Below are 26,624 nucleotides of genomic sequence, written 5' to 3'. Positions count from 1 at the left end.
ACCATATTTCAGTTGTTTTTCTGGTTTATAAAACTAGTTTTGTGGTCTCTCCCTTTCCTAAAGCTCAACGCCTCAAAAGTCCTCTCAACAGACTCCCCCACTTCATGCAGTTATTTCAGAATTGACCACATCATTTCACACTCTATGCACTTACGCTGCCCCTAGATCAAACCTGCCAAACCCCAACTACACAACAATGGTACCATACCAGAATTTTCAACCCCGAATGCAAGCAAGCCAGCATCTCTCTAGCATATCCCAATGGGGAATCCAGCAGTGAGAGGCTCCAGAGAAAAATGCTGGGTCAAAGTTCGGTCATAGCATATATTCCAAGTTCAGAATCACACTGTCATTATCTCATAGTTGAGGTTGATTCATCATGGGCCGATAACCACCAGTCCACCACTTTCCTCTGGAATCTTTTGTTCCTGTTGAACTTCCTGGTTGTAACTAATAGGTCCTCAACGAGAATAGGAATCTAAACAAAAGGCAAGGAGGTCATGGTCTGTCTGATCAGCTGAATTTCATGAGTGGTGCACCGACAAACTTCGAGGAAATCAGTCAGGTACTCACTGTGCCTGGGTCCATTACTCCATTTTCACCCAGCGTCAAAAAAGGATCAAACGCTGCTGAGCACGGACAAGCCTGCCACAGATCAAATTGACAAAGTAGGACGACAGGCACTGCATAAGTGACCGGCACAAGCTGCTCTTTGATGCAACTTCCAACCACTATGCCCCAAAACAATTTACACTATTACATAAGCAACTGTATAATGCATATTTGCTCAGCAAGTCAGCATCGCTTCGCAACAACCTGAACACCCGCCACCTGCGCCCCAACTTAGAAAAGAACGGTTCTTTTTGGCAAAGAGAAAAATTTAGCAAACAGAAAATAACAACCCCACAACACCGGGAAAACATATCTGCCCTCAAAAGAACCTTTTTTTTCCTAATAACAAAAGAGAAAAACCTGTATATGTCAATTCGGACTCGGACTGCCCAAGAATGCAGCGCAAATCCAAAATGTAGAAGACAGAAAAGGCACATGGATTGCCAGAATTTGAACATGGTTGAAAAATAAAGACAGAGCAAGACATTGGTGCCTTTCCTAGTTGAGATTTACTACACTAAGCAAGGCTGCAAGGAACAGACTGGATCATGTTTCAACACTCATCCAGAAGATCGCCAGATTCTTCCTTCAAGTGAGATTACCATAACAGAAACATCATCATGGTATTTCCGGCGGTCACCCTGGGGGATATCCAGTAACTCGTGAAAATTGATTCCTGCATGTGTCATTCAACACCCAGAAAAATGACTTAGCTAAAATACAAATTTCTTTTCTATTGCCATCAACAATTAAGATTTCAAAAGTACTTTCATAGTCTTATTGCCATCAATAATTAAGGCAGAGGCAGAACTGACCATTCTTCTTGGCTGCACGACAAAGAAGTTCAGCTACAAGGTATTGCGCTGGGTCTCCCTCTGGTACATTTTCCATGAACGACAACACATGTGAAACTACCTCGTCATTGCTGAAATATTGATACAATCCATCTGACGACAGTACAAGAAACCGATCATTTGCGCAGAGACGATGGTGAAGTACAGCAGGGTTGCAGCTGATATATGGTGATGTTCCAACATAGTCGATGCGGAACATCTCAAGTAGTGCCTCGTTAAATTTTGGCTGCAACAGGCAAAAAAGACAACTCAACCAATTGAACACAAGATTATGTTGCAACAAAATAAACATGTTTTGCCTCTTGAAAGTACTGAGATCATCCTAGACCAATGGAATTTTTATTTGAAGTTTAGTTAAACAAATTAAGAAAAAACTACTGCCACAATTGTCCATAAAATCTGTTCATCTTCAGTTATGTGACCACCAGACCTAGCCTCTTCTGCCCTTTGCGTGGTTATCAAGGCAATAAGGGATGGCTACATTCTAACCGCCACCTTGAAATCTAGGCACTGTACGTGTGCGTGTGCTAATGTCATATGAACCAACATGTAGCAGTTTAATGCATAATGAAACAAGATAGGAAGATATTTCATTATGACAACTATTGGAGATGATATGCATCAATGACTATAGCATCTTAGCTCACTCTTTCCTGGTGTTTTAGTGGACATGGAGCCCTCTGTTAGTCTGCTGTGTACACTAGCCTTGATCAAAACCCAGACAAATACATACCTAGTTTCCATTATTTAACACAAGCAGCACAGAAACAATTGAAGGATGTGGTTCTGGCATGAGAGGCACATCACACCTCAGCATGATAAAAAAAATGAAAGACTACTGACATACAGCCTATTCGGCTGGGGTTGAAATGATCGTGGATTATTACTGCTGACTAGTTTGGTGTGAGAGAAAAATATTGTTCTGGCTGGAAATTTACGATCGTTTACGACCAAGTGAACAGACTTATAGTCACATAATTGTTTGACATACTAAGGTAGGACAAATTATCAGTCATAGGCATGCAAGGTCATATGAACTTACCTTCTTTAGAAAACCAGCACCAAATGCTCTAGTAACCTTCAGCTGTCCCTTTACTCGATCATTAAAGACAGCTTGGGGATCATCAGGATGTTCTACTTTAATCCTCAAGACTTCCTGAAGTGCATCATCACAAAACTGAATGGTTAAACAAATTGTAGCCAGTAGTCACCATTGTAATAGTTCAAGGTAGAACGCTAACCAGATTCAACAATGAAATTTGAAAGAGTAAGTTAAATGCTTTAACAGACTGGATGAACCAACTGGAGGATTTGTTCTGAGCAGAATGAAGAAAAAACTAATAGTCTTATATCCTCTTCTATGGTTTTTGAGGCGCCGCCTAGGTGTTGAGGTGTACCCCAGCCCAGGCGCCACAAGGTTTTAGTCACGCCACATCGTCTAGGCATCCAGGCGTACCCCCAGCGCCACAGGACGCCTCAAAAACCATAACCTAGCTACAGAAACCAGACTGATTCATTCAAAGGCATCTCTAGAGGATGAAAGATATGCCTGATTTCATTTACATCAGGACGTAATAAACAGCGCCAATTAGACACCCTTCCAAATTAATGTCTGCAGGTGTAAAACACTGGACGAAAGTACATAAAAACGACACTTACAATCTAAAGATCCGGCAATATAAGGCCATAATCAAACTAGTGAGCAATAAGTTCTCTAGATGCTAAAAAGGTAATAACGTGAACCCAGGCAGTTTAAGAAGAAACTAGTACTGATGGCTCATTTCTCTGCTGCAATGTCCAGCACAGAAAATGAATGTTGAAAGGTTGCAAAAGATTACCTTCCGGATAACTGCAAATTTATAAATCAATTGGTATGAATTCATAAAGAGAACAATTAAATGGAAGTTAGCACTAGACCTCTCCTCATCTATGAGCTTACATGCAAATAAACTAGGTTGTGGTCTGTAGATCTCTTGTAAAGGATGTACAGAACAATTATAGCAAGCAAGGTATACTAATGTTCAATAATCAATATAGCAATCCTTAATGGGCGTACCCAGTGCGGCAGTGCAGAGAGCTCCCGCTCTGTGCGGGGTCTGGGGAAGGGTGTCAGTGGCAAGCCTTACCCTCGTCTGTGCAATGCGAGGACACCGCGACTCGAACCCGAGACCTTCCGGTCACAGGCGGTAAGACTCTACCGCTTGCACCAAGCCCGCCCTTCAATATAGCATTCCGTATATTTGTTTGGGCCGGACAACAAGCGGCTGCCTAGGCTGCTCAGTCCTCTGGGCCAGTGGGCATCATGATTCATCACTGCGTCTGGCTCTGCCTAGGAAATGCAAATCCACAGCGTAGGCCTTTTTGCAGTCGGCCACTGGCCCGTTCGCGTAGACCGCGGGCGCAGTGCGCGCGGCGCGGCCAGCGCTTGTCCTTTTAGTGCCAAACCGCTTGCTGAAGCCAGTGGCAGCAGGGAGCGCTGCTATTTACAAGGGCTCACAGCACTGAAGGAAGAGCACGAAGCTGCGCAGTGGGCACAGAGCGAACTATTCTTTCGCCTTTTACTAAAGAATACCGTGTGTCCGCTGCACCAAGCAGCATACGCCTATTTTTGGAGGGTTCTTCCTCTCTGTGAGGAGGAGCCCAACAATTCAATGCAAGGTTTGTGGGTCTGTCTAAAAAATGGGCTAAGATTGGGTTGTTCTTGAGGAGCCCAACAATTCAATACTAGTTTTGTGGGTACATCTAATCTGTTATTTCAAGTGCCCGTGACATTGCCCTCAATACAGCATCATGCTCTACTGGCCCTGACTTACATCTCCTAGTGACTTCTGAAGATTTTATAACAGTTTCATCAACATGAGGTTGATCTCTGTGCCAATCGTAGTTCCATGGGAAAAACTTCTTCTGCAACATTTTTTGCTTTTTGTACATCTTCCTCAACTTTGATCCGAATACAAATCTTCTCGTAACTTGCTTGTGCCCTGCTGAAGATGTAGATACTGAACACCCTGTACACTCTTTAAGATCTGTGCCAAGTACACTATCAGCATGTCTTGAACTTCCAAGATCTTCAGAACCATCGAAACATTCTCCAGTTGCTGCCAATGAACACCTGGAGATCTCAGCTGTGTTTCTTGAGCTCCCTTCTGCAGTGCCTGCCTGCGCAACATGCAAGCTCGGTATTTCCCTTTCCTCTGGTGACGCCTTAGATAACCTTTTGTTATAATCTTGTAGCAATTCCATCTCAAGAAGCTCAAAAAGACGCTTGCTCTTTCTGTTTTCTTTCAAGAACTTGGCATGCTGATCACAATAGGCACTGGTTTCTGTTGCACAGCTACAGCTGGTGTTTAGATCTGTACCTGAAAGACCTCTGTTCGAGTTGTGTGATTCTCTACTTTGGAGATCATTTCCCAGATCAGCTCCAGCCATTTCCTCAACTATCTCATCCCTGCCCAACTTCTCACTACTTGAATCCTGTGCAGCCAAATCTTTCTCTTCACAGCTGGTACAGTTTGGTTGAACTTGCAAGGCACTTTCATAACCACCCTTTCCAGGCAAGACATTTTGTTTTCCAAAATTACCAAGTTGTTCTTGTCTCGCATTGTCACTCTGGAAGTGGCCAGTATCATCATGAGGAGCATTCACAGAAGCAGCAACTGATTCACCCTCTTCAAGATTAGATACATGGTCACACCTTTCAGAGCTGTCTTCGTAAACCCAGAGCAGTCCTTCCAGTTCTTTATCAATGGCCTTGTATAGATTGCTCATTAGAAAGTCAGGTGCATCAGGGCCACTAAAACCATCATAAATTCCAATGAACAGCCATCCTTGCTCTTCGGATAGAACAACATGAACCCGATCTTCCCCTGCCTTTCCATGAGCCCACTGAAGGTTCCTTGTCACACTATACTCAGGTTCAGGTATCCCAGGTTCCAACCCATTCTGCGAGCCTTCTGATCTGGACTTTGCGTCCCTTGCCCAGGGCAGTTGCGCCATAGGATGCATCAGAAACTTCTGAACCCAGCCTGGATTCTGTGAGCTCCTGCTGAATGTTCTGGACAATGCGGTTTTCATGGGTCTGCTAATCCTATGTACAAGAAGCCCCAGACGAGCCTTCCTCCGGCCATAGGAAAGAGGTGCTGAGAAGTTGCTTCTGCTGCCAGCATCGATTGGACCTGACATGAAGGCTCCCTTGTCCAACGTCCCAGACATGAAGCTGGAGCCTTTGTCCAGCGGGCCGGACGCGAATCCTCTCTCCAGCGGCCCCGACAGGAAGGTGTTGAGCGGCCCCGACCCTCATGGAACATAACAACAAGGCCAGATAACAAGATTGACATCAGTATATGCTTATTATGTATAATATGCGTGCTCATGTGCACACCAGTACAACTACACATATTGTTGCCTAACATATGTAGCCTAGAATTGTACAGCTAAGACATTCCCAGCTTTTTAGAATGTAACTATCTAATGTATGGGCTTTACCATAACTTTTGCACGTAATATAAGTATCCTGTTCCAGCTTATTACATCGGCCGCAAATATGTACCGCAAATCATATACGGTATGAGAATTCTACGGTGAAAAACCTGAGCTTATTCTCTTGTCGTCGGGCGCGAAGGCGCGGGGCCTTCACTAGTGGACAATTGAAACTGGGGAGGCGGGCGAGCCCGGCAAGCCCCGGCGCCCCTGCGCTTCACTTCACAGCATTTGTTTGGGCCGGACAGCAAGCGGCTGCTCAGTCCTCTGGGCCAGTGGGCATCATGATTCATCACTGCGTCTGGCTCTGCCTGCAGGAAATGCAAATCCACAGCGTGGGCCTTTTTGCAGTCGGCCACTGGCCCGTTCGCGTAGACCGCGGGCGCAGTGCGCGCGGCGCAGCCAGCGCTTGTACTTTTAGTGCCAAACCGCTTGCTGAAGCCAGTGGCAGCAGGGAGCGCTGCTATTTACAAGCACAGCACTGAAGGGAGAGCACGCAGCTGCGCAGTGGGCACAGAGCGAACTATTCTTTCGCCTTTTACTAAAGAATACCGTGTGCTTTGTTGTTTTGTTGTTTTTCAGTTCAGCAACCAATGAACTGCACTGACGTAATCTTCCCTTTGATCAGTGCTTGCAGCAGAAACAAAATTACTCGCTCTGTCCCAATTTAACTGTAGTTTTTTTTTTGTCCGTGTCGACTGACTTAATTTGTATAAAATATCGACTGACTTAATTTGTATAAAATATATGCAATATTTGTGTTCATAGGGCTATGCATTTGATAGTCTGAAGAGACTGTCTTTTTAAAACTCTTTCGGGTAGTTTATACTTCAACTGTCAATGAAACACAAGCGAAACCATGCTTGAGCAATAGTTTGAGCAACGTTCAAGAAAATTTCAGCTGCAACTGTTTGCTTCAGGGTGTGTTTGGTTGAGCTGTGGCTGTGAGAAAAAGCTGATGTGGGCTGTGAGCTGTGGGAAAGCTGCTGTGGGCTGTGAGCTGTAGAAAAGCTGAAAGCTGTTTGGTTATACAAGTATAAAATATACCTTCTATCTTTATCTCTCTTGAAACAACTATGAAAAAGCTTTTTATGCCACCAATTTCGAAAAGCAGAAAGCCAAAAGCCAAAAGCAGGGTCAAATTAGCTTTCAGGGTGTGTTTGGTTGAGCTGTTGCTTCTGAAAAAGCAGCTGCGTACTACGGAAAAGAAGCTACTTCTAAAAAAAAGCAGCCTGAAAAAACAGCCCCTTTGGTTGGGCTTTTAGCTTTTTGAGCTAAAAGCCAAAGCCAAAAACTCAACCAAACGCACCCTCAATAGTTTGAGAGGTTCGTTTGACACGAGCTGCGTAGAGAGAGCCTGACTTAATGCCAACATAAACTTGTACAAAATTCCACGCAATACATGTCAAACCATGCTTGCTTCAGTACAGTTTTTTTTATACATGTAATAAGGAATGAAAGAATTTGTATAAAACCTTTGTGGTTAACTACTAGCATCACATCCTTCGGTGAACAATGTGTATTTATTAGTATATGTATATAGTACACTGTATACTACTACCTGTGCCCTATGAATGAGAACGAAATCTATTTAATTCAGTATATATTCCATTATTTTCCCTGGCCCCTACCTACCTACTATACACACCTTCATCCATCGGATTGTCTGAGGATTCTTCAAAACTTTTCACATCTACATTCATCGAATTGTCTGAGGATTCTTCAAGAAAAATTTCAGCTGCAAGCCTGCAACTTTTGTGCGTTGCGTCAGTCAGCTACGGCTGCAACCGCAAGTGCTCCGTGCTGCAGAGGCGATCGGAACGCCTCCCTCGGCGTGGACGCCTCGCACCCCCTCGCTGACGCTGGCTGGTTGAAGCTGCGCCTAAGCGGCGAGGCGAACCGGGAGGCGGCGACGGCGGCGCTGCACCTCGGCGAGAGGTTCACCTGCTCCAGCGCCTGCAGCTGGAGCTCCGACGGGTAGTCGCGGACGCACCCGATCCGGGGCCCCGCCCCCGTGGTCCACTTGAACGACAGCTGCTTGCCCAGCTGGTACGACTTCATCTCCTTCTTGGAGTTGATCCGCTGCAGGATCTTCTCCCGCGGCACCGGCGCCTGCTGCTCTTCGCCCGCCGCCTGATCGACGACGTCTTCTGGTGGTTCTGGCCGTGCCGTTGCAGTTTCTTCCTCGCATTTCTGGGAATCTGTGCTGCCACTGCCAGCAGCTTCAGGACCGGTTTCATCAGGCGCAGCCGTTGTTTGGTCTTGCGTTTTCTGGGTCTCTGAAGTGATTCTCCTGAGACTGCCCCAGAACTCCTCATCCTCCTCATCTGGGCTCATCTGCAGCAAGCGAGTTCACAGAAAAAGAATTAACCTCACATGAACTTCACTGATGTTCAGTTAACTTTCTGAATGATCAGGGTTGTGATGTGCGAACCTTAACATCGGTTAGATCAACCAAGTTGTCCCTGAGGAAGCTCTTGAACTCTTGGAAGTTCTCCTCTGTCGGCCGGTAGTGCCCGCTGTGAGGCCAGATAGCCTGTCACACAAACATAGCACATTTGCCTCAGCATGACATCTAACAAAGTGGTCACTGAAAGTGCAACTGAAAATCTGCGCATGCTAGAATGGTACTAGATTGATAGGTACCTTCAGAGTTCCATTCTCAACAACCAATCGCCCAGCAGCAGAAGTGGCCCCTCCAGCAAGGAAGCTAGAGTGTTGAAACGTTCCCTTTTTCTTCTGCATTTGATTTGAAGTTACAGGACAATGTTACACGATGAACATATAATTCTAGGCTTTAGTGAACCTTTTCCAATATACGACGGCATCAGAATATTTACCTGGCCAACGTACAAGTTCTTAGACGTGCTAAGAACAAAGATCCACTTTGCGTCTCGCGGTCCGCAAGAAGTGTCAAGGATCTGACCACTTTTCTTGTACAAGAACTTGCCGTCCTCGATTACGACTTCATAGTCCTCTCTTTCTTTCTGCGCAAATATAAGCATGGTACATTAGCCATCGTATTTTTTTCACTTTGCTCAGTCGATCTCCTTTGTTCAGTAAATACTTACTGGACCAAGGTACTTGATGCACTGGCTGAGAAGCTTTGATCTTGAGCACTTGCCTTCAAGATTGATCTCTCTGCCTTCTCCCACATCAAGCCTGCATCGCCAAACCAAGATCATCAGCTTAAGTTATCATTGCAGCCAGCGGCTGAAACTATGAAATCCGAGATAGTAGCAGAGTTAGTGCTAACCAGTAGAAGAAAGGCTGCTTGCTTTCGGAGTGGAGCCAGCAATCATAGTAGTAGTGAAGGTTATGGCCGTACCGGTGCCGCGGGTCAATCTGTTCATCATAAAACAATTTTCAGTTTGATGAAAAGTTAGTACTGCATATATTATATTGGCTGCAAAAAGATGAGTAGAAACTAGTACAAAACTGTTCAGATTCGCAGCATGTACAGGCAGCTGATATGCTCACTCACCGCTTCGAGCCAGTGCTGCAACGCAAGCTTCTGAGCGTTCTCGTCCTTGAGCAACCCCTTGCCAACCTTGGCGACGCGCGTCCTCGCCCTTGACCACTTGGACATGGCGGTCTCCTGCTTCTCGATGTCGAAGAAGGAGACGGAGCTGCGCTTGAGCAGCGCGAAGTCCAGCAGCTTCCACCAGCTCTGCTCCACGAGCACGGCGCAGTCGGCGAGCTGGCGGCGCGTGCGGAAGCTCTTGTACACCTTCTGCAGCCTCAGCGCCGCCGCCTCGTGCTTGGGGCTGTCCGCGGCCGCCGGCTCGGCGAACCTCGCCCTGGGCAGCAGGGGCCCCGGCGCGGGCATGAAGGCGGCGTCGGCGGTCCGGATGGAGATCTCGGTCTCCACCTGCAGCAGCGCGGCCTGCGCGCGCTTGAAGCTCAGCGACCCCTCGATGCGCAGCTTGCCGGAGCCCAGCGACGCCCTGAGGATGGCCGGCGCTGGCTCCCCTGCGCCCGCGGTGGAGGACGTCGCCGGCGCCGGCGCTTCCTCCTGCAGGTCCAGCGGGTCGTAGTCGTCGGCGGGGCACGAGAAGAGGACTCCCATGGCGACGCGGCGGCCTTGTTTCCCTTCCTTGTTGTAGCGACTGCAGGAGACCGCGTGCAGCAACCGATTGAAATGCCAGGAAATGTCGCCAGGCAGAGAAGGACAACTAGTAGTACCAAGCAAGAAGATTGGAGCGCGATCGAGAAAAGAAAATGCAAGATGCAAGAAAGAAGCAGCGCCTCCCTAGCTCTCTCACCTGTCACAATGTACGTACGGGCTTGTTGGTGGCTGGAGCTGAGTTCCTCTTCTTATCTTATTGGTTCCTTCTTCCTTCTCCTTCTTGTCAAACAGAACAGAGGGCTGGGCTGGCTGATGAGCACTGGTGGTGGTGGTGGCTAATTATGTGAGAGGATTAGTGTGAGACAAGACCAATATATAGACAGAGCGGGAGCAGGCGAGCAGCTGATGAGCTGGGGCCCTGGAGGAAGGTCGCTGGCGGTGTGGACTTTCTGGCCGGGCGGGCGCGCGCGCGCGAGAAGAAGAAGAACCCAGCAGGGCAACGGGTGATTAGATTTGTGTCCTACACAAAACAAAAAAGGCGATTAGTTTTGTGGCGGTTCCACGTGTTGTCGGGGATGGGATGTCATGTCAGATTGGTCTCGCTCCTCGAAATCAGAACCGTGGAGGGGCGCTAGGCTGGCTGCCGCGGTCAGTGGCTTGGCTGGCAACCGTGTCCGTCAGGCGTCAGTAGCAGTACTGCAGCAGGTGGTGCCGGTGCCGGTCTCCGCCTCCGCCGTGTATGTTCTCCTCGTCCTCGGACGCGCCGGCGCCGGCAATTCACACGGCAGAGGTACCTACGTGGCTAGGTACAGCAACCCTAGCCCCAGTTACTACTGTATTCGCGTCTCTAGACGAAGTCTCGAGTGAAACGAGAAGACTTGAAGCCCTGATTTCTCCCCCAATTTACCAGAGCTGACGCGACGGTTTACCTCATCAAGACTATATGAGCTTTGCAGTTTCCATGAACTAACCTTGTTGTATGTGTTATAGTATAGGGGAGTGCAGATTACGGGTTGGAGTGACGACCATGCCGACGCTCGAGAGGAGGGAGAGGGACACCCTACTACTAGTTTTTTTTTATATGGTCGGTCCGACGGTCGAATCCTCTGTGTGCACTTCGTTTGTAGTTTCTGCATTGTCCAGGATGACCTGTTTAATTTAATTTATTTAATTACTTGGAACGCGGTGAAATCCGCCATATCGCGCCAACCATCATTTTTTTTAGAGAAAGGAAATAAAGAGGACATGTGTTTCAACCTGTTGAGAAATAAATACTTTAAAAAAAATCCTTTGCTCAATATGGCACCACCAATAGTTGAGTGAAGAGGAGGAAACATACGATGATTGGATTATGTAAAAATCGAGACAGTATTCCACCAGATCCATGTATAGAAATCTAACTTTCCGAGGAATTTCTATCAAGAGAATGATGAAATTATGGAAAAACAAGACTCCCATGAAGGTGAGAATCTTCATGTGGTTCGCTGGCAATTTAAGATAGATTACAAGCCGGTGAGAATTTAAAGAAAAGACACCGGAAGGGAAACAAAAAAAATTGTGCTTGTGTGCCTGATAGCATGAAAATTTAGCTGGAAACTGTTAGATGTATAGGAGGTGTATGTGTTTTTCCTCTACTTGGAGGGCTTCTTTGCATATGTACACTGTGTATATTTGCCCTCTTGGGCCTTGCAATACAGTTGGTTGGCCTCATTCTAGTCCTTCTAACATGGTATCGAGCTAGGGTTTGCATCCTTACCTTCTGCTGCTGAGCGACGCCGGCGATTTCTGCCCAACCCCGCCGGCCTCCGCATCCCACCCTCACGCTGCTCCGCCTCGGCCATCCGCCCACACGCGCGACTCCTGCGCCTCGCACCCGTGCTGGCCCGCCGCCCGCTCGCGCGGCCCTGCACACCGCGACGCCCCTCCGCGCCACGCGCTGCCCGCTCGCGTGCCATCGCGCGCTCGCCCGCCGCCGCTCGCGCGGCCCTGCGCGCCACCGCGCCGCCCTCCCGAGCGCCCCTTGCGGCCTCGCGGCTCCCTTCGCGCGCGGACACCGGCCCTGCTCCGCCCCCGCACCTGCGGCTCCGTCCCCGCCTCCCCGAGGGCGCACGTAGCGGGCCGCTCACTTGCGCCCGTGTGTCGGTCTGGTGTTAGTGAGCCGGCCGGTCCTCCTCTCCTCTCTCCTTAAAAAAAGCAGCAGCAGCAGCAGAGAGGCTAAACAAAAAAAACAGCAGCAGCAGAGAGGCTCGTTCTCTCCTCCATGGCGTCCCCCAGATGCCCTGGCGCTGTTCTGGTCCCTCGGTGCCCCGTCAGTTTCAATGGCACCAATTGGGGCGATTTTGTTTTCCATATGGAGGTCCACATGGGGGCAGTTGCTGTGGGGCTACCTCACGGGTGAGTAGATCTGTCCTCCCCGTCCTCTTCTTCCCACGCCGCCCACATACCCGCCAGATGCTGATGATGATGCCAAGAATGATTTACTTGAGGCATTTGAGGCTGAGATGGAGAGCTATCAGTCTGATCTTGGTGTCTATGAGACTTGGCTGCGCGAGGAAAAATCTGCTTAGGCCATCTTACTTGCGAGCATGGAGGTTGATCTCTCGTTATCCCTTAGAGGTCTTGCCACTTCACACCTTATGTGGGATCACCTCCGTCGCAGTTACGAGATTCGTAACGAAGCGATGTACCTTGCTCTTTTCATATGACACCTCATGCAACACACTTGTCCTCTCTATCTTCCCCCGATCCACCTATTTATGTTCGCACCGCAGATGGCACTTCTCTTCCTGTTGCTGGGAGAGATGTTCTTTCGACCTCTTCGTTTAATATTCCTACTGTTTCGCATGTTCCCAAACTAACTATGCAACTCTTGTCTGTGGGTCAAATCACTGATCATGGCTGTCGCATAATCCTTGAGTCTGATTCTTATTGTGTTCAGGATCTCCGTACGGGTCTTTTGGTGGGAACTGGGCCTAGGTGTCGGGACTCCCAACGCCTCTGGGAGCTTGATTGGTTGCGTCTTCCTTCACCCGTTTTGGCTCCTACATCACCCAGTTCTCCAGCATCCGTGTCAGCTGCTTCGTCTACCACTTCTTTTGCGCAGTGGCATCGTCATCTTGGTCACCTCTCTGGTTCTAGATTGTCCACCCTTGTTGGTAGTGGTGTGTTAGGTCCTGTTTCTGGTGACACTACTCTTCATTGTATGGGTTGTAAACTTGGCAAACAGTTGCAACTCCCCTACCCTTCTAGTGAGTCTAAGTCCCAGAAACCTTTTGATCTTGTTCACTCTGATGTATGGGGTCCAGCACCTTTTGTTTCAAAGGGGGGTCAATCATATTATGTTATTTTCATTGATGACTATTTGAGATTTACCTGGATTTATTTGATGTCTTCTCGTGGTCAATTTCTTTCTATTTACCAGCAATTTGCCACCATGATCCGTACCTAGTTCAACTCTCTCATTCGAGTTTTTCGTGCAGATTCTGCTGGTGAGTACATCTCCACTGCTCATCGTTCCTACCTTGCTGAGCAGGGTACTCTTGCCCAATTTTCATGTCCTGGTGCTCATGCTCAAAATGGTGTTGCTGAGCGCAAGCATCGCCACACTCTTGAGACTGCTCGTGCTCTCTTGATCTCTTCTATGCTTGCTCCTCATTTTTAGGCTGAGGCGGTTTCTACAGCTGTTTTTCTTATAAATCGCCAACCCTCTACTTGTCTTTGGGGTTGCACTCCCTGTGAGCGTCTTTTCGGCACCCCTCCTTCCTATAGCCATCTTCATTGTTTTGGGTGTGTCTGTTACGTCCTACTTCCACCTCGTGAGCGCACCAAACTCATTGCTCAGTCTGTTGAGTGTGTTTTTCTTGGGTACAGTACAGAACATAAGGGTTATCACTGCTATGACCTTGTTGCTCGTCGGATGAGGATTTCTCAGGATGTCACCTTCGATGAGTCCTGGCCTTACTATCCTCGTTCCCCTTTCGGTTCTTCTGCTACCACTGAGTCCCTCTCATTCCTCACTTTACCTGAGTGGTATCTTCCGCTGTTGTCTCCATCCTCTTCACCCCCTCAGGTATCTTTTACTCTGCCTCCACCACCACCACCTACTTCTCCACCTTCACCACCTCCTCCTACCTCTCCACCACCAGTCTCTCCTCCACCATCATCGTTGCGTCCTTCCCGTGAGATCACTCACTACTACACTCGTTGTCCGCGCCCTGCGCCACCACTTGACTCTTCTCCGTCCGTCCTTGGACCTCATCCTGAGTCTCCTCCTCGTTATTCTCTTCATGATTGTAGCACCCTTCGTCCTCCTGATCGCCTTGGCTTCACTGCTGCCGTCTTGGCTGAGCCCGCAACCTATCGGGAAGCTGCCGTTCACTAGGAGTGCCAACATGCTATGGCTGAGGAGATTGCTGCCCTAGAACGTACTGGCACCTGGGATCTTGTTCCTTTGCCACCTCACGTCACTCCTATCACTTGCAAGTGGGTGTACAAGGTAAAGACCCGCTCCGATGGCTCTCTTGAGCGCTACAAGGCTTGTCTTGTGGCGCGCGACTTCCAACAGGAGCAAGGTCGTGACTATGAGGAGACCTTCGCTCCTATCGCGCACATGACTACTGTTCGCACTCTTCTTGTAGTTGCTTCTGTTTGTCAGTGGTCGATATCCCAGTTGGATGTCAAGAATGCCTTCCTCAATGGCGAGCTACAAGAGGAAGTCTATATGCAACCACCTCCAGGATACTCTGTTCCTGATGGCCTGGTTTGTCGGTTGCGCCATTCTCTCTACGGCCTCAAGCAAGCTCCTTGGGCCTGGTTTGAGCGTTTCTCCTCTGTTGTTATCGATGCTGGTTTTACGCCAAGTGATCACGACCCTGCTCTTTTTGTTCACACTTCCCCTTGTGGTCGCACCCTTCTTCTCTATGTCGATGACATGATCATCACGGGCGATGATTCCCAGTACATTGATTTTGTGAAGCAGCGTCTCAGTGAGACATTCCTTATGTCTGATTTGGGTCCCCTTCGTTACTTCCTTGGTCTTGAGGTCACCTCCACATCTGATGGTATTTTTCTCTCCTAGGAGAAGTACATTCAGGACATTCTTTCCCATGCTGCTCTCACTGATCACCGCACTATTGATACTCCTATGGAGCTTGGTGTTCACCTATGACCCACTGATGGTGTACCACTTGCTGATCCTACTCGCTATCGTCAGCTTGTTGGGAGTCTTGTCTACCTTGGGATCACTCATCCTGACATTTCTCACTCTATGCATATCTTGAGTCAGTTTGTCTCAGCTCCTACCCAGCTCCACTATGCTCACCTCCTTCGTGTTCTGCGATACCTTCGTGGAACTATCTCTCGATGCCTTTTCTTCCCTCGTTCTAGTTCTCTTCAGCTTCAGGCGTATTCTGATGCGACCTGGGCAAGTGATCATTATGATCGCTACTCTCTCTCTACCTATTGTGTTTTCCTTGGCTCCTCCTTGATTGCCTGGAAAACCAAGAAGCAGACTGTAGTTTCCCGCTCGAGTGCTGAGGCTGAGCTGCGTGCTATGGCGACTGTGACTGCGGAGGTGACATGGCTACGATGGCTTCTTGAGGATTTTGGTGTGCCTGCCACTGCACCCACTCCTCTCTCTTCTGACAGCACCGGTGCGATCAGTATTGCTCGAGACCCAGTCAAGCATGAGCTCACCAAACACATTGGCGTTGATGCTTCCTACATGAGATTGCATGTGCATGATCTGGTTGTGACGCTCCACCATGTGCCTTCAGAGGTTCAGTTAGCTGATTTCTTCACCAAGGCACAGACCCGGGCTCATCATAGGTTTCTACTCTCCAAACTCAGTGTTGTAGATTTGTACTCTCCACCATGAGTTTGAGGGGGGTGTTAGATGTATAGGAGGTGTATGTGTTTTCCCTCTACTTGGAGGGCTTCTTTGCATATGTACACTGTGTATATTTGCCCTCTTGGGCCTTGCAATACAGTTGGTTGGCCTCATTCTAGTCCTTCTAACAGAAACCATCTTGATGCAAACTGAAGACATGGAAGTGGAAGGGCTGATGTGAATACCTGCTGTTTCTTTTGCACTAGAATTAGGTGTAGTTGGTTTCTACCTCGCTCTATCTTGGGGCCTTCTTGAACTTGCGCATAGTTTGTAAGCCGGTATCCCCAGCGGTGGAGTTTGTGTGTTTTTAACACTTTGTAAACTTCATTTTGCTTTCTATAAAAGTATGATCGTTCATTCGTAAAAAAAGAGAAAGCTAACAATCCATTGAATATATTATGCAACAATTATAGGAATCCTGGTTGGATAGGAACATGAGGGATGGCACGACCCAACGGTCGTTCCAACTTGAACTTTTCAACAACACCCCTTGAAGCCCGAAGCTCTCACCAATTCCCCCTAGATCATGACCCGCATCTTTGATACACATCACAATATGTTTGTATCACGACACCAACCATGGCACAAAACCCCAAACCTTTCTTAGCACTTCTTGGCAATGGATGACCTTATTGATTCAATGGAAACCTTTGAATCTAGTTCTTAAAGGATAAGGACTCCAAATTCAGCTCTCAGTTCTCATGATCTCCATCTATTGAACCAAGTCAACCAGGGCCAATCTTGATCAAGTCAATGGTTGACTTAATAATATCCTCAAGGTTATCGCCCGAGAAATGATCTCTGGACCTAGAATGGTTTCTACAAACTCTATAGGGTGTACTAGAGGCCCCAATATCAATCTCTTCTCTCTAAACACAAATCCCAAACTTTATGTCCTATCGGACCGGCTGGGATTATTCCCTCGTAAACGATCGTAAATTTTTAGCCGGAACAGTATTATTCTCTCACTCTAAACCAGCCAGCAGTACTTCTTCACGATCCAGCAACGAACAAGCCCAGCCAAACGAACAGGCTGCATATCATTTACTCAGCACAATCATTTAGATGAGTTGTTCCCCTCTCATTTCTCTTGGCCCCACCTGTCAGCTTGAAATGAGATCTTCCAGGTAGCTGGTTCAACTCTCTCCCCACCCTACTCACTCACTCCCAAATTTGAACTCACTTTCATGGGCCGTACACGTAAGTTACTTTCCAGTATATATTAGTGCAAACCGCTGGATATACGAGATCTTTGCATGCTCCTCTCACCACGTCACCGTTAAATTTATTCGGCTTTAGACACGTCACCGTAATTTCCTAATCCTAAGAAAATAGCGTAAGAACACGTCAGCGGATTCGTATGTCAACGATATTCTAGTTCCTGCGTCATTTGGCCTGGACACTGGTAGTTACAATTGCTCTTGTTTTAGCTGAATTTTGACCTCGAACAAAACTGGTCGGTCGGCTCTGTCATGTGTGTCGTGTCAAAATAGGATTGGGCCACGAATCTCCCGATAAATTTGGACGGTGAGCTTTCTGGGGACAGTATCAGCTAAGTGCTTGTTTGATAAAGGGCTAATTGCTAGTTAACTAAAAATTAGCTAAAATTAATTCGAATTCATCTAAATAGGAGAGTTAATAAGTGAACTAATTTTCAGTTAAGTCTTAAACTAGTAACTAGCTATCTAACCTTAGCTAATTTGAACAAATTCTTAGCCTCGACTAATAACTGGCTATGTATATCCGAATAGACGTTAAGTCTGTTTTTTTTAAAGTTTTGAAAGATGGCTAACCACGCTTGACGCGCGGTATCAGCCAAGACTTTATTGTTTGCGAAAGAAGAAGAAAATGATATAATAATGGATGGACTCGTGTCCTTCAAACTTTTCTTTTTCTAAGATGGAACCAACTTGTTAGTAGTACAAGATGGCGATACTCCCAATTGAGGTGAACAAGCACATTCAAGGGTTTTTAACTACATTTTGATTCACCCCACATTCACATAAATGAAGACGAGTTACGACGGAAAATTAAACCCTCACGTGTAGCCACACTCGGACAACAAATGTGTTCCTTTGTAGCTCCTTAAGGCCTTGTTTGGATGCACGTGTATTCACTTCAATCCACATGTGTTGGAGTGAAATAGAATGAAACTTAGTTTGATTTCACTCTAATGTTCAATCCACTTCAACACACGTGGATTGATATAAATACATGCGCATCCAAATAAGGCCAAAGGCTTAAGTGGAGTTGCGCCTAAGTTTCCTATAGGTAGAGACGTAGAGTAGCCCCTACTCTATCATTTTTACGAGGAAGCAGAGATAAATGGTACTCCTTCCGTGCTAGAAAAAAGAGACTGCATTTTCTTTTTTGACATGTATAGGAACACATTTCTTGCTTCCTTTGAAGTGTGTTCTTTCCTTTAATTTGATAATCCAAAATTGTGCCGAAACTAAAACCTTGTAAGAGTTCGCTCTGTATGTTGTAGAGGCTGCAGGAATTATTCCTTTTTATATAAAATATATCAATCATATATAATAATGGGGTACATTTATTTAGAAGAATTGATTTAAAAAAAAGGGAATCATATCGGTGTCGATTATATCGATCGGTGTTCCTTAAATGAGAACAAGCACAAGGCAGAAAGAATTGGAATATTTAGACACTCACATAAATGAGAAACCGGCTAGACGTACGTACGTTGACCCCTCAACGCAAAATGCTGGGCAGTGCGTAGCCACACAACCGCAAAGAGACGAATCCAATCAGCAAAACCACGGACATATACGTACACACATATATAAATGTATAAATAATGGTAGTATAAGAAGATGCCATGCAAGCAAGGAATTAATCCAAAACAAGTAGAGTACTCGTGTACTTATGAGAAGAGTTCCAAGCATGATGCATATATATGCCTCGTAGCAATAATGACTCCCTTCGGCTTACTTTATGATCTGCACTATTTAACTTGTTTTTTCAGTCGAAATAGTATTTTTTTCTCATAATAATTTAGCTAGAACAGTGTTTTTTTAGTCAATTCAGCCAAATTTCAGCGAGCCAAACAGAGCCAATACGTTCCACGCACTAAACACCGTCATTAGGAGCACGGATGATACCTTAATCAATCCACAACATGCTTTTATGGCAAACCTGGAACGCCAGGGTGTTTCTGACGCTGATCGTACATCCGCGCGATAATTTAGTAGGCAAGCTTGCATCATTACACGAGAGGATGGGTCATGTCTGACGTGGCTGCTGGCGAAACCGCTGCGTACGTGCACTAGCTCCTACAGGCTACAGCTAGCTTTTTCTGCTGGCCCGGAGTGAAGAGACTCACCTTCCATGGAAGCTTCATCAATTCTACCGCATGTTTGTTTCGGCCGGATTGTTCGTATCTAACTTATAATTCATGGTTTGAATAATATTTTTCTCTCATACTAAACCAGTCAATAGTACTTTCAACCATAACTTATAAGTCAATTCAGCCGAAACGGACAAGCTGCTAGTAGTAGTAAAAGAAGTTGGTAGGATAGGATCATTGTTAATTTGGATGGACCGATCGATATACATGACGGTGCACAGCAAGGTGGCAAATCTAAGATGGATGAGACATGTCCTTTGGATCATGGCGAGAACGACAGCCGGATTTGTGGGCTCCGACATGTAATTTTGTCTGTTTATTACTACAATTATCAATCATAGTACGGTGATGCACTTTAGAGTTTGGGCTGCAGCTTTCCACTAGCGGCGGCCGCGCTAGGGCTCTGAATCTGGGGCCCGATGGAACCACACACGAAAGATCCCGCTCCACCTGTAGTGTACGTGATGGTCTTCAGCACCGTCAACTGCCTTTTTCGGGTTTTTCTTTATACACTAGGGAACGTATCTTAGTATCTTCTTTATCTTAGGCCTTGTTTAGATCACCTTCAAATTTCAAGTTTTTTCACTTTCTCTTCATCACATCAATTTTTGGACGCATGCATGGAGCATTAAATGTAGGTAAAAAAATAACTAATTGCACAGTTTGGTTGTAAATCACGAAACGAATCTTTTGAGCCTAGTTAGTCCATGATCAGACACAGTTTGTCAAATACAAACGAAACGTGCTACAGTGTCCAGATTGCAAAAATTTACAATCTAAACAAGGCCTTACTAAAAAGTTAGTAAGTTATTCATGGTTGTCATGATATAGGGAACGCCAGGTACGTGCTTGTGCTTTCAAAACGACGTACAGGCTCACTCGGTAGTAGCCAGGATTTAACATTAATTAAAGTGGTCCAAGTTAATATAAATTTTTATTAGTACATAGTAATATGAATGTAACATATCTGGACATACAAATATATATAATTTATTAAAACAAAATACAAATAGATTGAAAAAAAGTCTTACTAACGTCTTAGAGCTCGCTTGGCGCGGCTCCAAGGAGCTCTCCAGCTATTGTACAATAAAATACTGTTGAACATTGTTGCGCACTGCAGCACAGCAAAAATGGCTCCGGCTCCTGTTCAAATACACTAAGAAAATAGATGAGCTATAGGTTTGGGGCTTCGACGACTCCTCCATAGTAGTGTTACAGTTGTGAAGCTGGAGCTCCTCCAAATAGACCCTTAAAATGAGCAATACACTCTAAAAATTGTTTAAATGAGATGACTAGCATCTTAAAGCAGATTACAATGAACAATTTTCTATACTGTAGTAGATCCGCGTCTTATTGAAATATTCTAATATGTGCAAATCTTATTAAAAGTGCCAAAAGTACAGATGGAGAGAGCAAACTAAACTTGTACATACGCCTCCCTTAGCGGTGCCGGTGCCGGTGCGGGTGAGTGTACTGCCATTAGTACGTACGTTTATGCATTTGGAACATATATAATACTATGATACTAATGTATGAATGAAACTTTACGCTGGAAATTAATGGAGTGTGTCACTTTCGTGTGTGGCTTAATGAACAGGAGCTGGGATAAGCTAAAGCTGCACTTTTAGGACTAATAATGATTGTATCGATCTGGAGGGATTGCAACATGACTATGGGTGGAGTGTGTGTCTGAGTGTCTCTATATAAATAAACATGAGGGAGAAACTTTCCCCAAGTGTCCACGTCGACCAGTTGGTACGGCTGGAGAAATATATGCTTGTCTGAAAAAAGAGATTGTGGTGCAAATGATTAGAATATATTGTTGTGAGGCTGGTGATGAGATGCAGCCTGTTCGGCGGGTGCTGATACGATCGTAGATTATTGCTGCTGACTGGTTTGGTGTGAGAGAAAAATACTGTTCTGACTGAAAATTTACGATCGTTTACGACCAAGCGAATAGGCTGATGGTCCATGGCCAATTTGATAGTCAGTGATCATATACATTGTATTTGTAACGCCCAAAAGGTCATCATTATCAATGTTCCTCTAATTGGCAACTTCACTATTATATATACTCCCTCCGTACGGGTAATTCAAATCGTCCTGTACAAGGCTTTGGTGAAACATTGAGAATATAAATCATGAATAACTTTTAAGTTGTTGAGTTTGGAAATATGGAAACCATATGAACAGACTTGTCTTGAAAAGTACTTTCATAAAAATATACATATATCACTTTTCAGTAAATACTTTTATAAAAATAAAAAGTCAAAGTTATGCTTTGAAAACCGTGTCGCTGTCCAAAACGACTTGAATTACCAATATGGAGGGAGTACACAGTAATTAATTGTGTGCATTTATTCTTTTAGCAATCATTTGAGAAAATAGTTTTCTACATACAGGAACGCGTTTATACGTTCGTGTATATTTGAAGGCATTATTGCTATTATTTCAACTGAATAGATTTTTTGTAAAATGCTTGATTTCTGAAGACCGTAGCATATAGCTAAAAGTCCGGTTTGACCGTCGATAAAAGTTGACTGTGTAGTATGGCAGTGTAGCATAGCATGCATGTTGCCGGACGGTCATTCGTGAATGACAGTCGCGGTTTCCGGCAAGACGGTGAAAAAATACGGCTCGTAAGACGGTGGTGGGTGCAGCGGCCGGGCAGCCGGAGTCGGCGGGGGCAGTCCAGCAAAAAAAACGCCAATACCGGCGCGGCGGCGCGTACCCGTACGTGGCTACGTGCCGACGCGGCCACGTGAAGACATAGATGACGGCGGGTGGCGGTGGTCAAAACTTGCTGCAGTGCCACCGCACAGGCAGGCAGGCACAGGGTGCGAGTCACTCGTACTCGTCGTACGGCGAGTGTACGTACACAACATTAATACAGGGTCGTCACTCGTGGAATCCAAGGTAGAGCCAGCAGTGGAATGGATCGAGCGCGGACGGTGGGCGGTGGCCATGCCGCCATGGACTAGATTCCTAGCTGTCCTTGGATCCGTGGCACAGTACTGTAGGGGGTGTGTTGGTTGCTACTAGGGCTGAAAACGGTCGGAAACGATCGGTAGGATGTCAAATCATTTTCAGTTTCATATTATTTTGGCGAAAACGAAATCGATACAATAATATTGGAAGCGAGAACGGTATCGATATTCTGGTAAATTCGGAAACGAATTTATTCGATCGAAAGTGCATCGATAACGATCGAAAATCATAAAAACGATATCTAAAGTACAATAAATACACCATGGTGCACAGCGTGGCATCACGGACTTAATACAATAATAATTAGGTCTCACAAGCACACAAATAACACAAGTGTGGTCACACAAGCTCACAAACTCAAAAGTACCAGTATATTAGTGACTGAAATACCAAACCAAGGTCTTAGTTCGACACTCCCAATAGTTGAACTTAACAAAGGATAGGACGTAGAATCTAGAATGGATGCTAGAAATATGATTTTTGATAGAACGGTAGTTCTTCACTGTAGGATATAGCTGAACCTCTGGCATGTCATCATCATCTCCAAGGACATAATCGCCACCAATTTCTGAGAATTCATCCTTCAAATTATAATAGAAATAACATGTCAGTACTTCAAATGAATTATATTGTACTGCAGTACATATAAATATAATTGTACCTCGATAAGTAGACTGTTCTTAATGGCTTCAAGAACCTCAAGATCACTAGGCAAAGAAGAAATATTCTTAGAACCAAGGGTGCGAGTCACTCGTACTCGTCGTACGGCGAGTGTACGTACACAACATTAATACAGGGTCGTCACTCGTGGAATCCAAGGTAGAGCCAGCAGTGGAATGGATCGAGCGCGGACGGTGGGCGGTGGCCATGCCGCCATGGACCAGCAGCATGTTCAGTTGCCTGTTTTATATCGTTGCTGGTTTGTGAAGAAGTACTGTTGGTTGGTTTGTGTGAGAGAAAAATACTGTTCCAGCTGAAAATTTATGATTATTTACGACAAGCCACAGCTAAACGAACATGCTGTGAATTCCAAGCTGTCCTTGGATCCGTGGCACAGTACTGTAGGGGGTGTGTTTGGTTGCTACCATCCATGGTCTAGTGTTTGGTTTGCTGGATGGTTAGGACGAGGAAATCACTGGACATGGAATATGCCACGAGACGCTGGATTTTTGGGTTCGTAAAAATCTCGCGGACCAGCTAATCCATGTCTTCTAATCTCTATCATTAGTAAATAAATTAAAGATTATTAGTATGTTATATTATTAGTTATTAATTATGATGGTAGGATTAGTTTTGATAAGTGCTAATACGTTGTTTAGTGCATATTTCGTGTGCTACATAGGATACCAGTGGTGCTAATTAACATATTTTTATTTTAAATTACTGATTATCATGACAAAATTAGTATTAGTGCATATTTATCGGTGTCTAATTAGCCGTTATTATTTTAAAATAATAGATATAATTAGTCAACTATTCTTATCCCATCCACTTTCATCCCTCCAACCAAACAGAAAATAGCTCATCTCATCCATCCAACCAAACATGCAGCATGAATATCCTTATTCCAATATCCATGGATCATCATATCTCATCCAACTTCGTCCTCAAACCAAACGCACCCTAGATCTTTACCATGTCTCTATGGGATACACATCTTCCCTTGACTTAAAAAAAACGAATCACTTATTATTGTTTGATCCAATGAACTCTCCCCTCAAGTTTAAAAGTTTGAATTAAAATAAGTCTAGAAATTTAGTACCCCCGGACCGTTTTGCGCGCGCTACTGGTCTATTTGCGATCACCAAATGCGTGCGGTTTGATTTGATCTGATCTGAATTTGCTTCGTTATAGTGTAGCCATGCATGCATATAGAGATAAGATTTAAAATCGGGTTCCGCCAGCTGCCCACCGTACCCACCACCGATCCAACTGGCTCCTTGCTACTAGTACTACTACCTCTCCTATTTCAGGTGGTCCGACTTTGGTTGACCGCCGGTGGTCCTCGCTTGGTTTTCGCCACTACTCTACTATCATATCCAGTCAGACAGCTAGCATTAGGTTTCCATATACATAATTCCGCGAAAGAATACAATTATGGGGGTAAACTTGTTCAAATTTGACCAAATTTATAATAAATAGTATTAATATTTATATCTTCAAATAAATTTATCATAAAAATATATTATATAATTAATCTAACGATACTTATTTTGTATCATGAATGATAGTATTTTTTTATATAAATTCAATCAAAGTTCAAATGACTTTGGCTTCTCAAAAAATGAGAATTGCGTTCTTCTATGGACAGAGTGAGTACATGGTCAGCGTAGCGTGACTGGCAGTTGGACCGAGTGTGAACTGATGTTCCGGTCTCTTACCTGCTGCCATACAGCTTCGTCATTTCGTAAGGTACTATACTGTATAAAAATACAACGTACACTATAAGCTTGACTGCCATACAGTTGAAGTACGTAGAGGAAGCCCGAACCCGGCCGGCTGTGCGGTCAGCAATCCGCGGTCCCTCCGGGCCGGCAGGCGGCAGGCCGGGTCTCCTTGTTTTGTTGGGCCCATCTACTGCTTTCGGAAGAGCGACTACTGGTCGCGCTGCGCGTCAACTTCAACTCTATATATGCGGTACGGAGTATGCGCATGCGTTCATTCATGCGTTTGTCTGCAATAAAAAAGAATCTAATATAACTAATTATTTATGGCAACATAAAATTGGCTATTAGAAAACATTTCTAAATACAAATCTAATATAACTAATTTCGTATGGTTAGACTAGTTGTTAGTTACATTAAAAAATGAATTTAAATTTCGTGCACATCCTATATTGTTTTGTAATATTGACAGGGTATACGCCTTGTATTCTGGGATGACAGGGTATACGAAGAAAGTAAACTTAGACTTGTCGTGGAGGACTCTGCGGCCAGCGGTCCATCGGAGAGCATGAACCAGCTGCATGCTCGTGATCTATGCTCAGTACTGTTGATTAATTTATCGTGAGAGAAAAATATTATTTATTGACTGAAAATGTATGGTTTATGACCCCACTTCACTGACCAGTGACTTCCGATAGATGTGATGACGATGTAGACCTGGTAGATTTGACAGTGACCTCGTACTGAAAACAAATCGTGGCCGGCCCTGGGCCTTCCCGTAGGCCTACGCCTACGCCTGCCTAACACGTACAGTTCTCGGCTCCTACGGCACACACACACAGACACACTCGCCGTGCGCCGACCGGATGGAGGGATCCACGTTGTACGATGGATATAAACCATGCATGGGACCCGCCGCGGACTAGATCGATCGATGCACCGTCCTAATCGTATCACTATATCGATCAGTTCCTGTTCTGTCCGCTGACATTCAGCCTGTTCGCTTGTTGGTTTCAGCCAACCCAAACCAGTCAGCCAACAGTGTTTTTCTCTCACAATAAACCAGCACCAGCCAGCCCAAACCAGCCCAGAAACCAACCAGCGAACAGGCCGATTGAGATTTTCGATTGACTGAAACCAAAAGGGTAGGGTGTGTGTGCAACAGATGCATCTGTTTTCCTGTGCCTAGCACAATGCCTGCATGTTCATATCAGACCTCCATCGTTCATCAGAATCAAACTAGCATACATGAAACAGACCCAAAAACAAAGTACTCCATACACGCTGGAGCAGTTGAGTTTTTGGATAAACATCGATGCAGATGCAGATGCTGATGGCCCAGCTAACTCAAGCTGCTTTACGACGAGTTCAAAACTACTCGCTCAGACTAGAATTAACCAGCCAGTGAGACAACAAGACTCGTCGTCCTACCAGCGAAACTACCATCAAAATTTCCATTCTTTGTCAAGTACCAGTAGTAGTGGCATTTCCCTCGCTCTCGATCCCATACCCATAAAACATGTAGGTCAACACGGTTTGTATGCAGTGCAGCGGTGTATAAATAACATTTACTCCTTGACCTCACAAGACGGAAGACCTGGGCAGGGCCCGATCCAAGAGCAATGCCACCACCAGCAGGTCTCCTCTCCTCTTGGATTAACAAGGGGAACCAATGCTTCCTTAATTACTTCTATATACCTATCCAAAGGGTCAAAGTGACTCACAGTCCACGAGTCTGGTCTGAACTCGACTAATGACGGGCCAAACTCTTCCCATTGCATATATAGTACATACTCCAGTACAATTTTTGCAGCTGTCGTTCGATTTTCCACAACGAAAAAACGCATGGTTCTTGACGTCCAAGCAAGCCCAATTTGCAGTCGTCTTCAGTTTTGCTCCCTCTGACATGGCTGCAGGGCAACGACGCGTCATGTTGAAGCAATTCACCCCGTCATTGCCGGGCTATTTTTTTTCTCATCACACAATC

The 26,624-nt window shown here is 45.6% G+C and overlaps 1 protein-coding gene, 1 non-coding gene and 2 pseudogenes across 3 annotated transcripts; 2 read left to right on the top strand and 2 right to left on the bottom strand.

The window, feature by feature from the left end:
* Positions 1-918: 918 nt before the first annotated feature.
* Positions 919-7,648, bottom strand: LOC136465787 (protein phosphatase 2C 32-like; annotated as a pseudogene).
* Positions 3,985-4,104, top strand: LOC136512509 (U5 spliceosomal RNA). The gene has a single exon (XR_010773107.1). It is a non-coding gene; the product is annotated as a U5 spliceosomal RNA (small nuclear RNA).
* On the top strand, positions 6,448-6,545 carry LOC136512543 (U5 spliceosomal RNA; annotated as a pseudogene).
* LOC136498443 (IQ domain-containing protein IQM2-like) lies at positions 7,371-10,346 on the bottom strand. 2 transcript variants are annotated; one of them, XM_066494381.1, is made up of 8 exons: positions 10,211-10,346; positions 9,430-10,120; positions 9,202-9,290; positions 9,017-9,107; positions 8,786-8,932; positions 8,592-8,684; positions 8,380-8,481; positions 7,371-8,282 (listed from the first exon to the last, which is right to left on the bottom strand). In XM_066494381.1, exons 2-8 carry the CDS (start codon positions 10,012-10,014, stop codon positions 7,713-7,715), a joined length of 1,677 nt encoding a protein of 558 aa, XP_066350478.1. In that variant the 5' UTR covers positions 10,015-10,120; positions 10,211-10,346; the 3' UTR covers positions 7,371-7,712. The 2 variants fall into 2 exon arrangements, with proteins under 2 accessions (XP_066350478.1, XP_066350475.1); XM_066494378.1 differs by having other exon boundaries at positions 9,430-10,054; positions 10,211-10,331.
* Positions 10,347-26,624: the final 16,278 nt, after the last annotated feature.

This window comes from Miscanthus floridulus, chromosome 1, assembly GCF_019320115.1.
Source record: "Miscanthus floridulus cultivar M001 chromosome 1, ASM1932011v1, whole genome shotgun sequence".
Classification (NCBI taxonomy): Eukaryota; Viridiplantae; Streptophyta; class Magnoliopsida; order Poales; family Poaceae; genus Miscanthus; species Miscanthus floridulus.
Note: the sequence above shows the minus strand (reverse complement) of the source record. Positions and strands in the feature narration are given on the sequence as shown.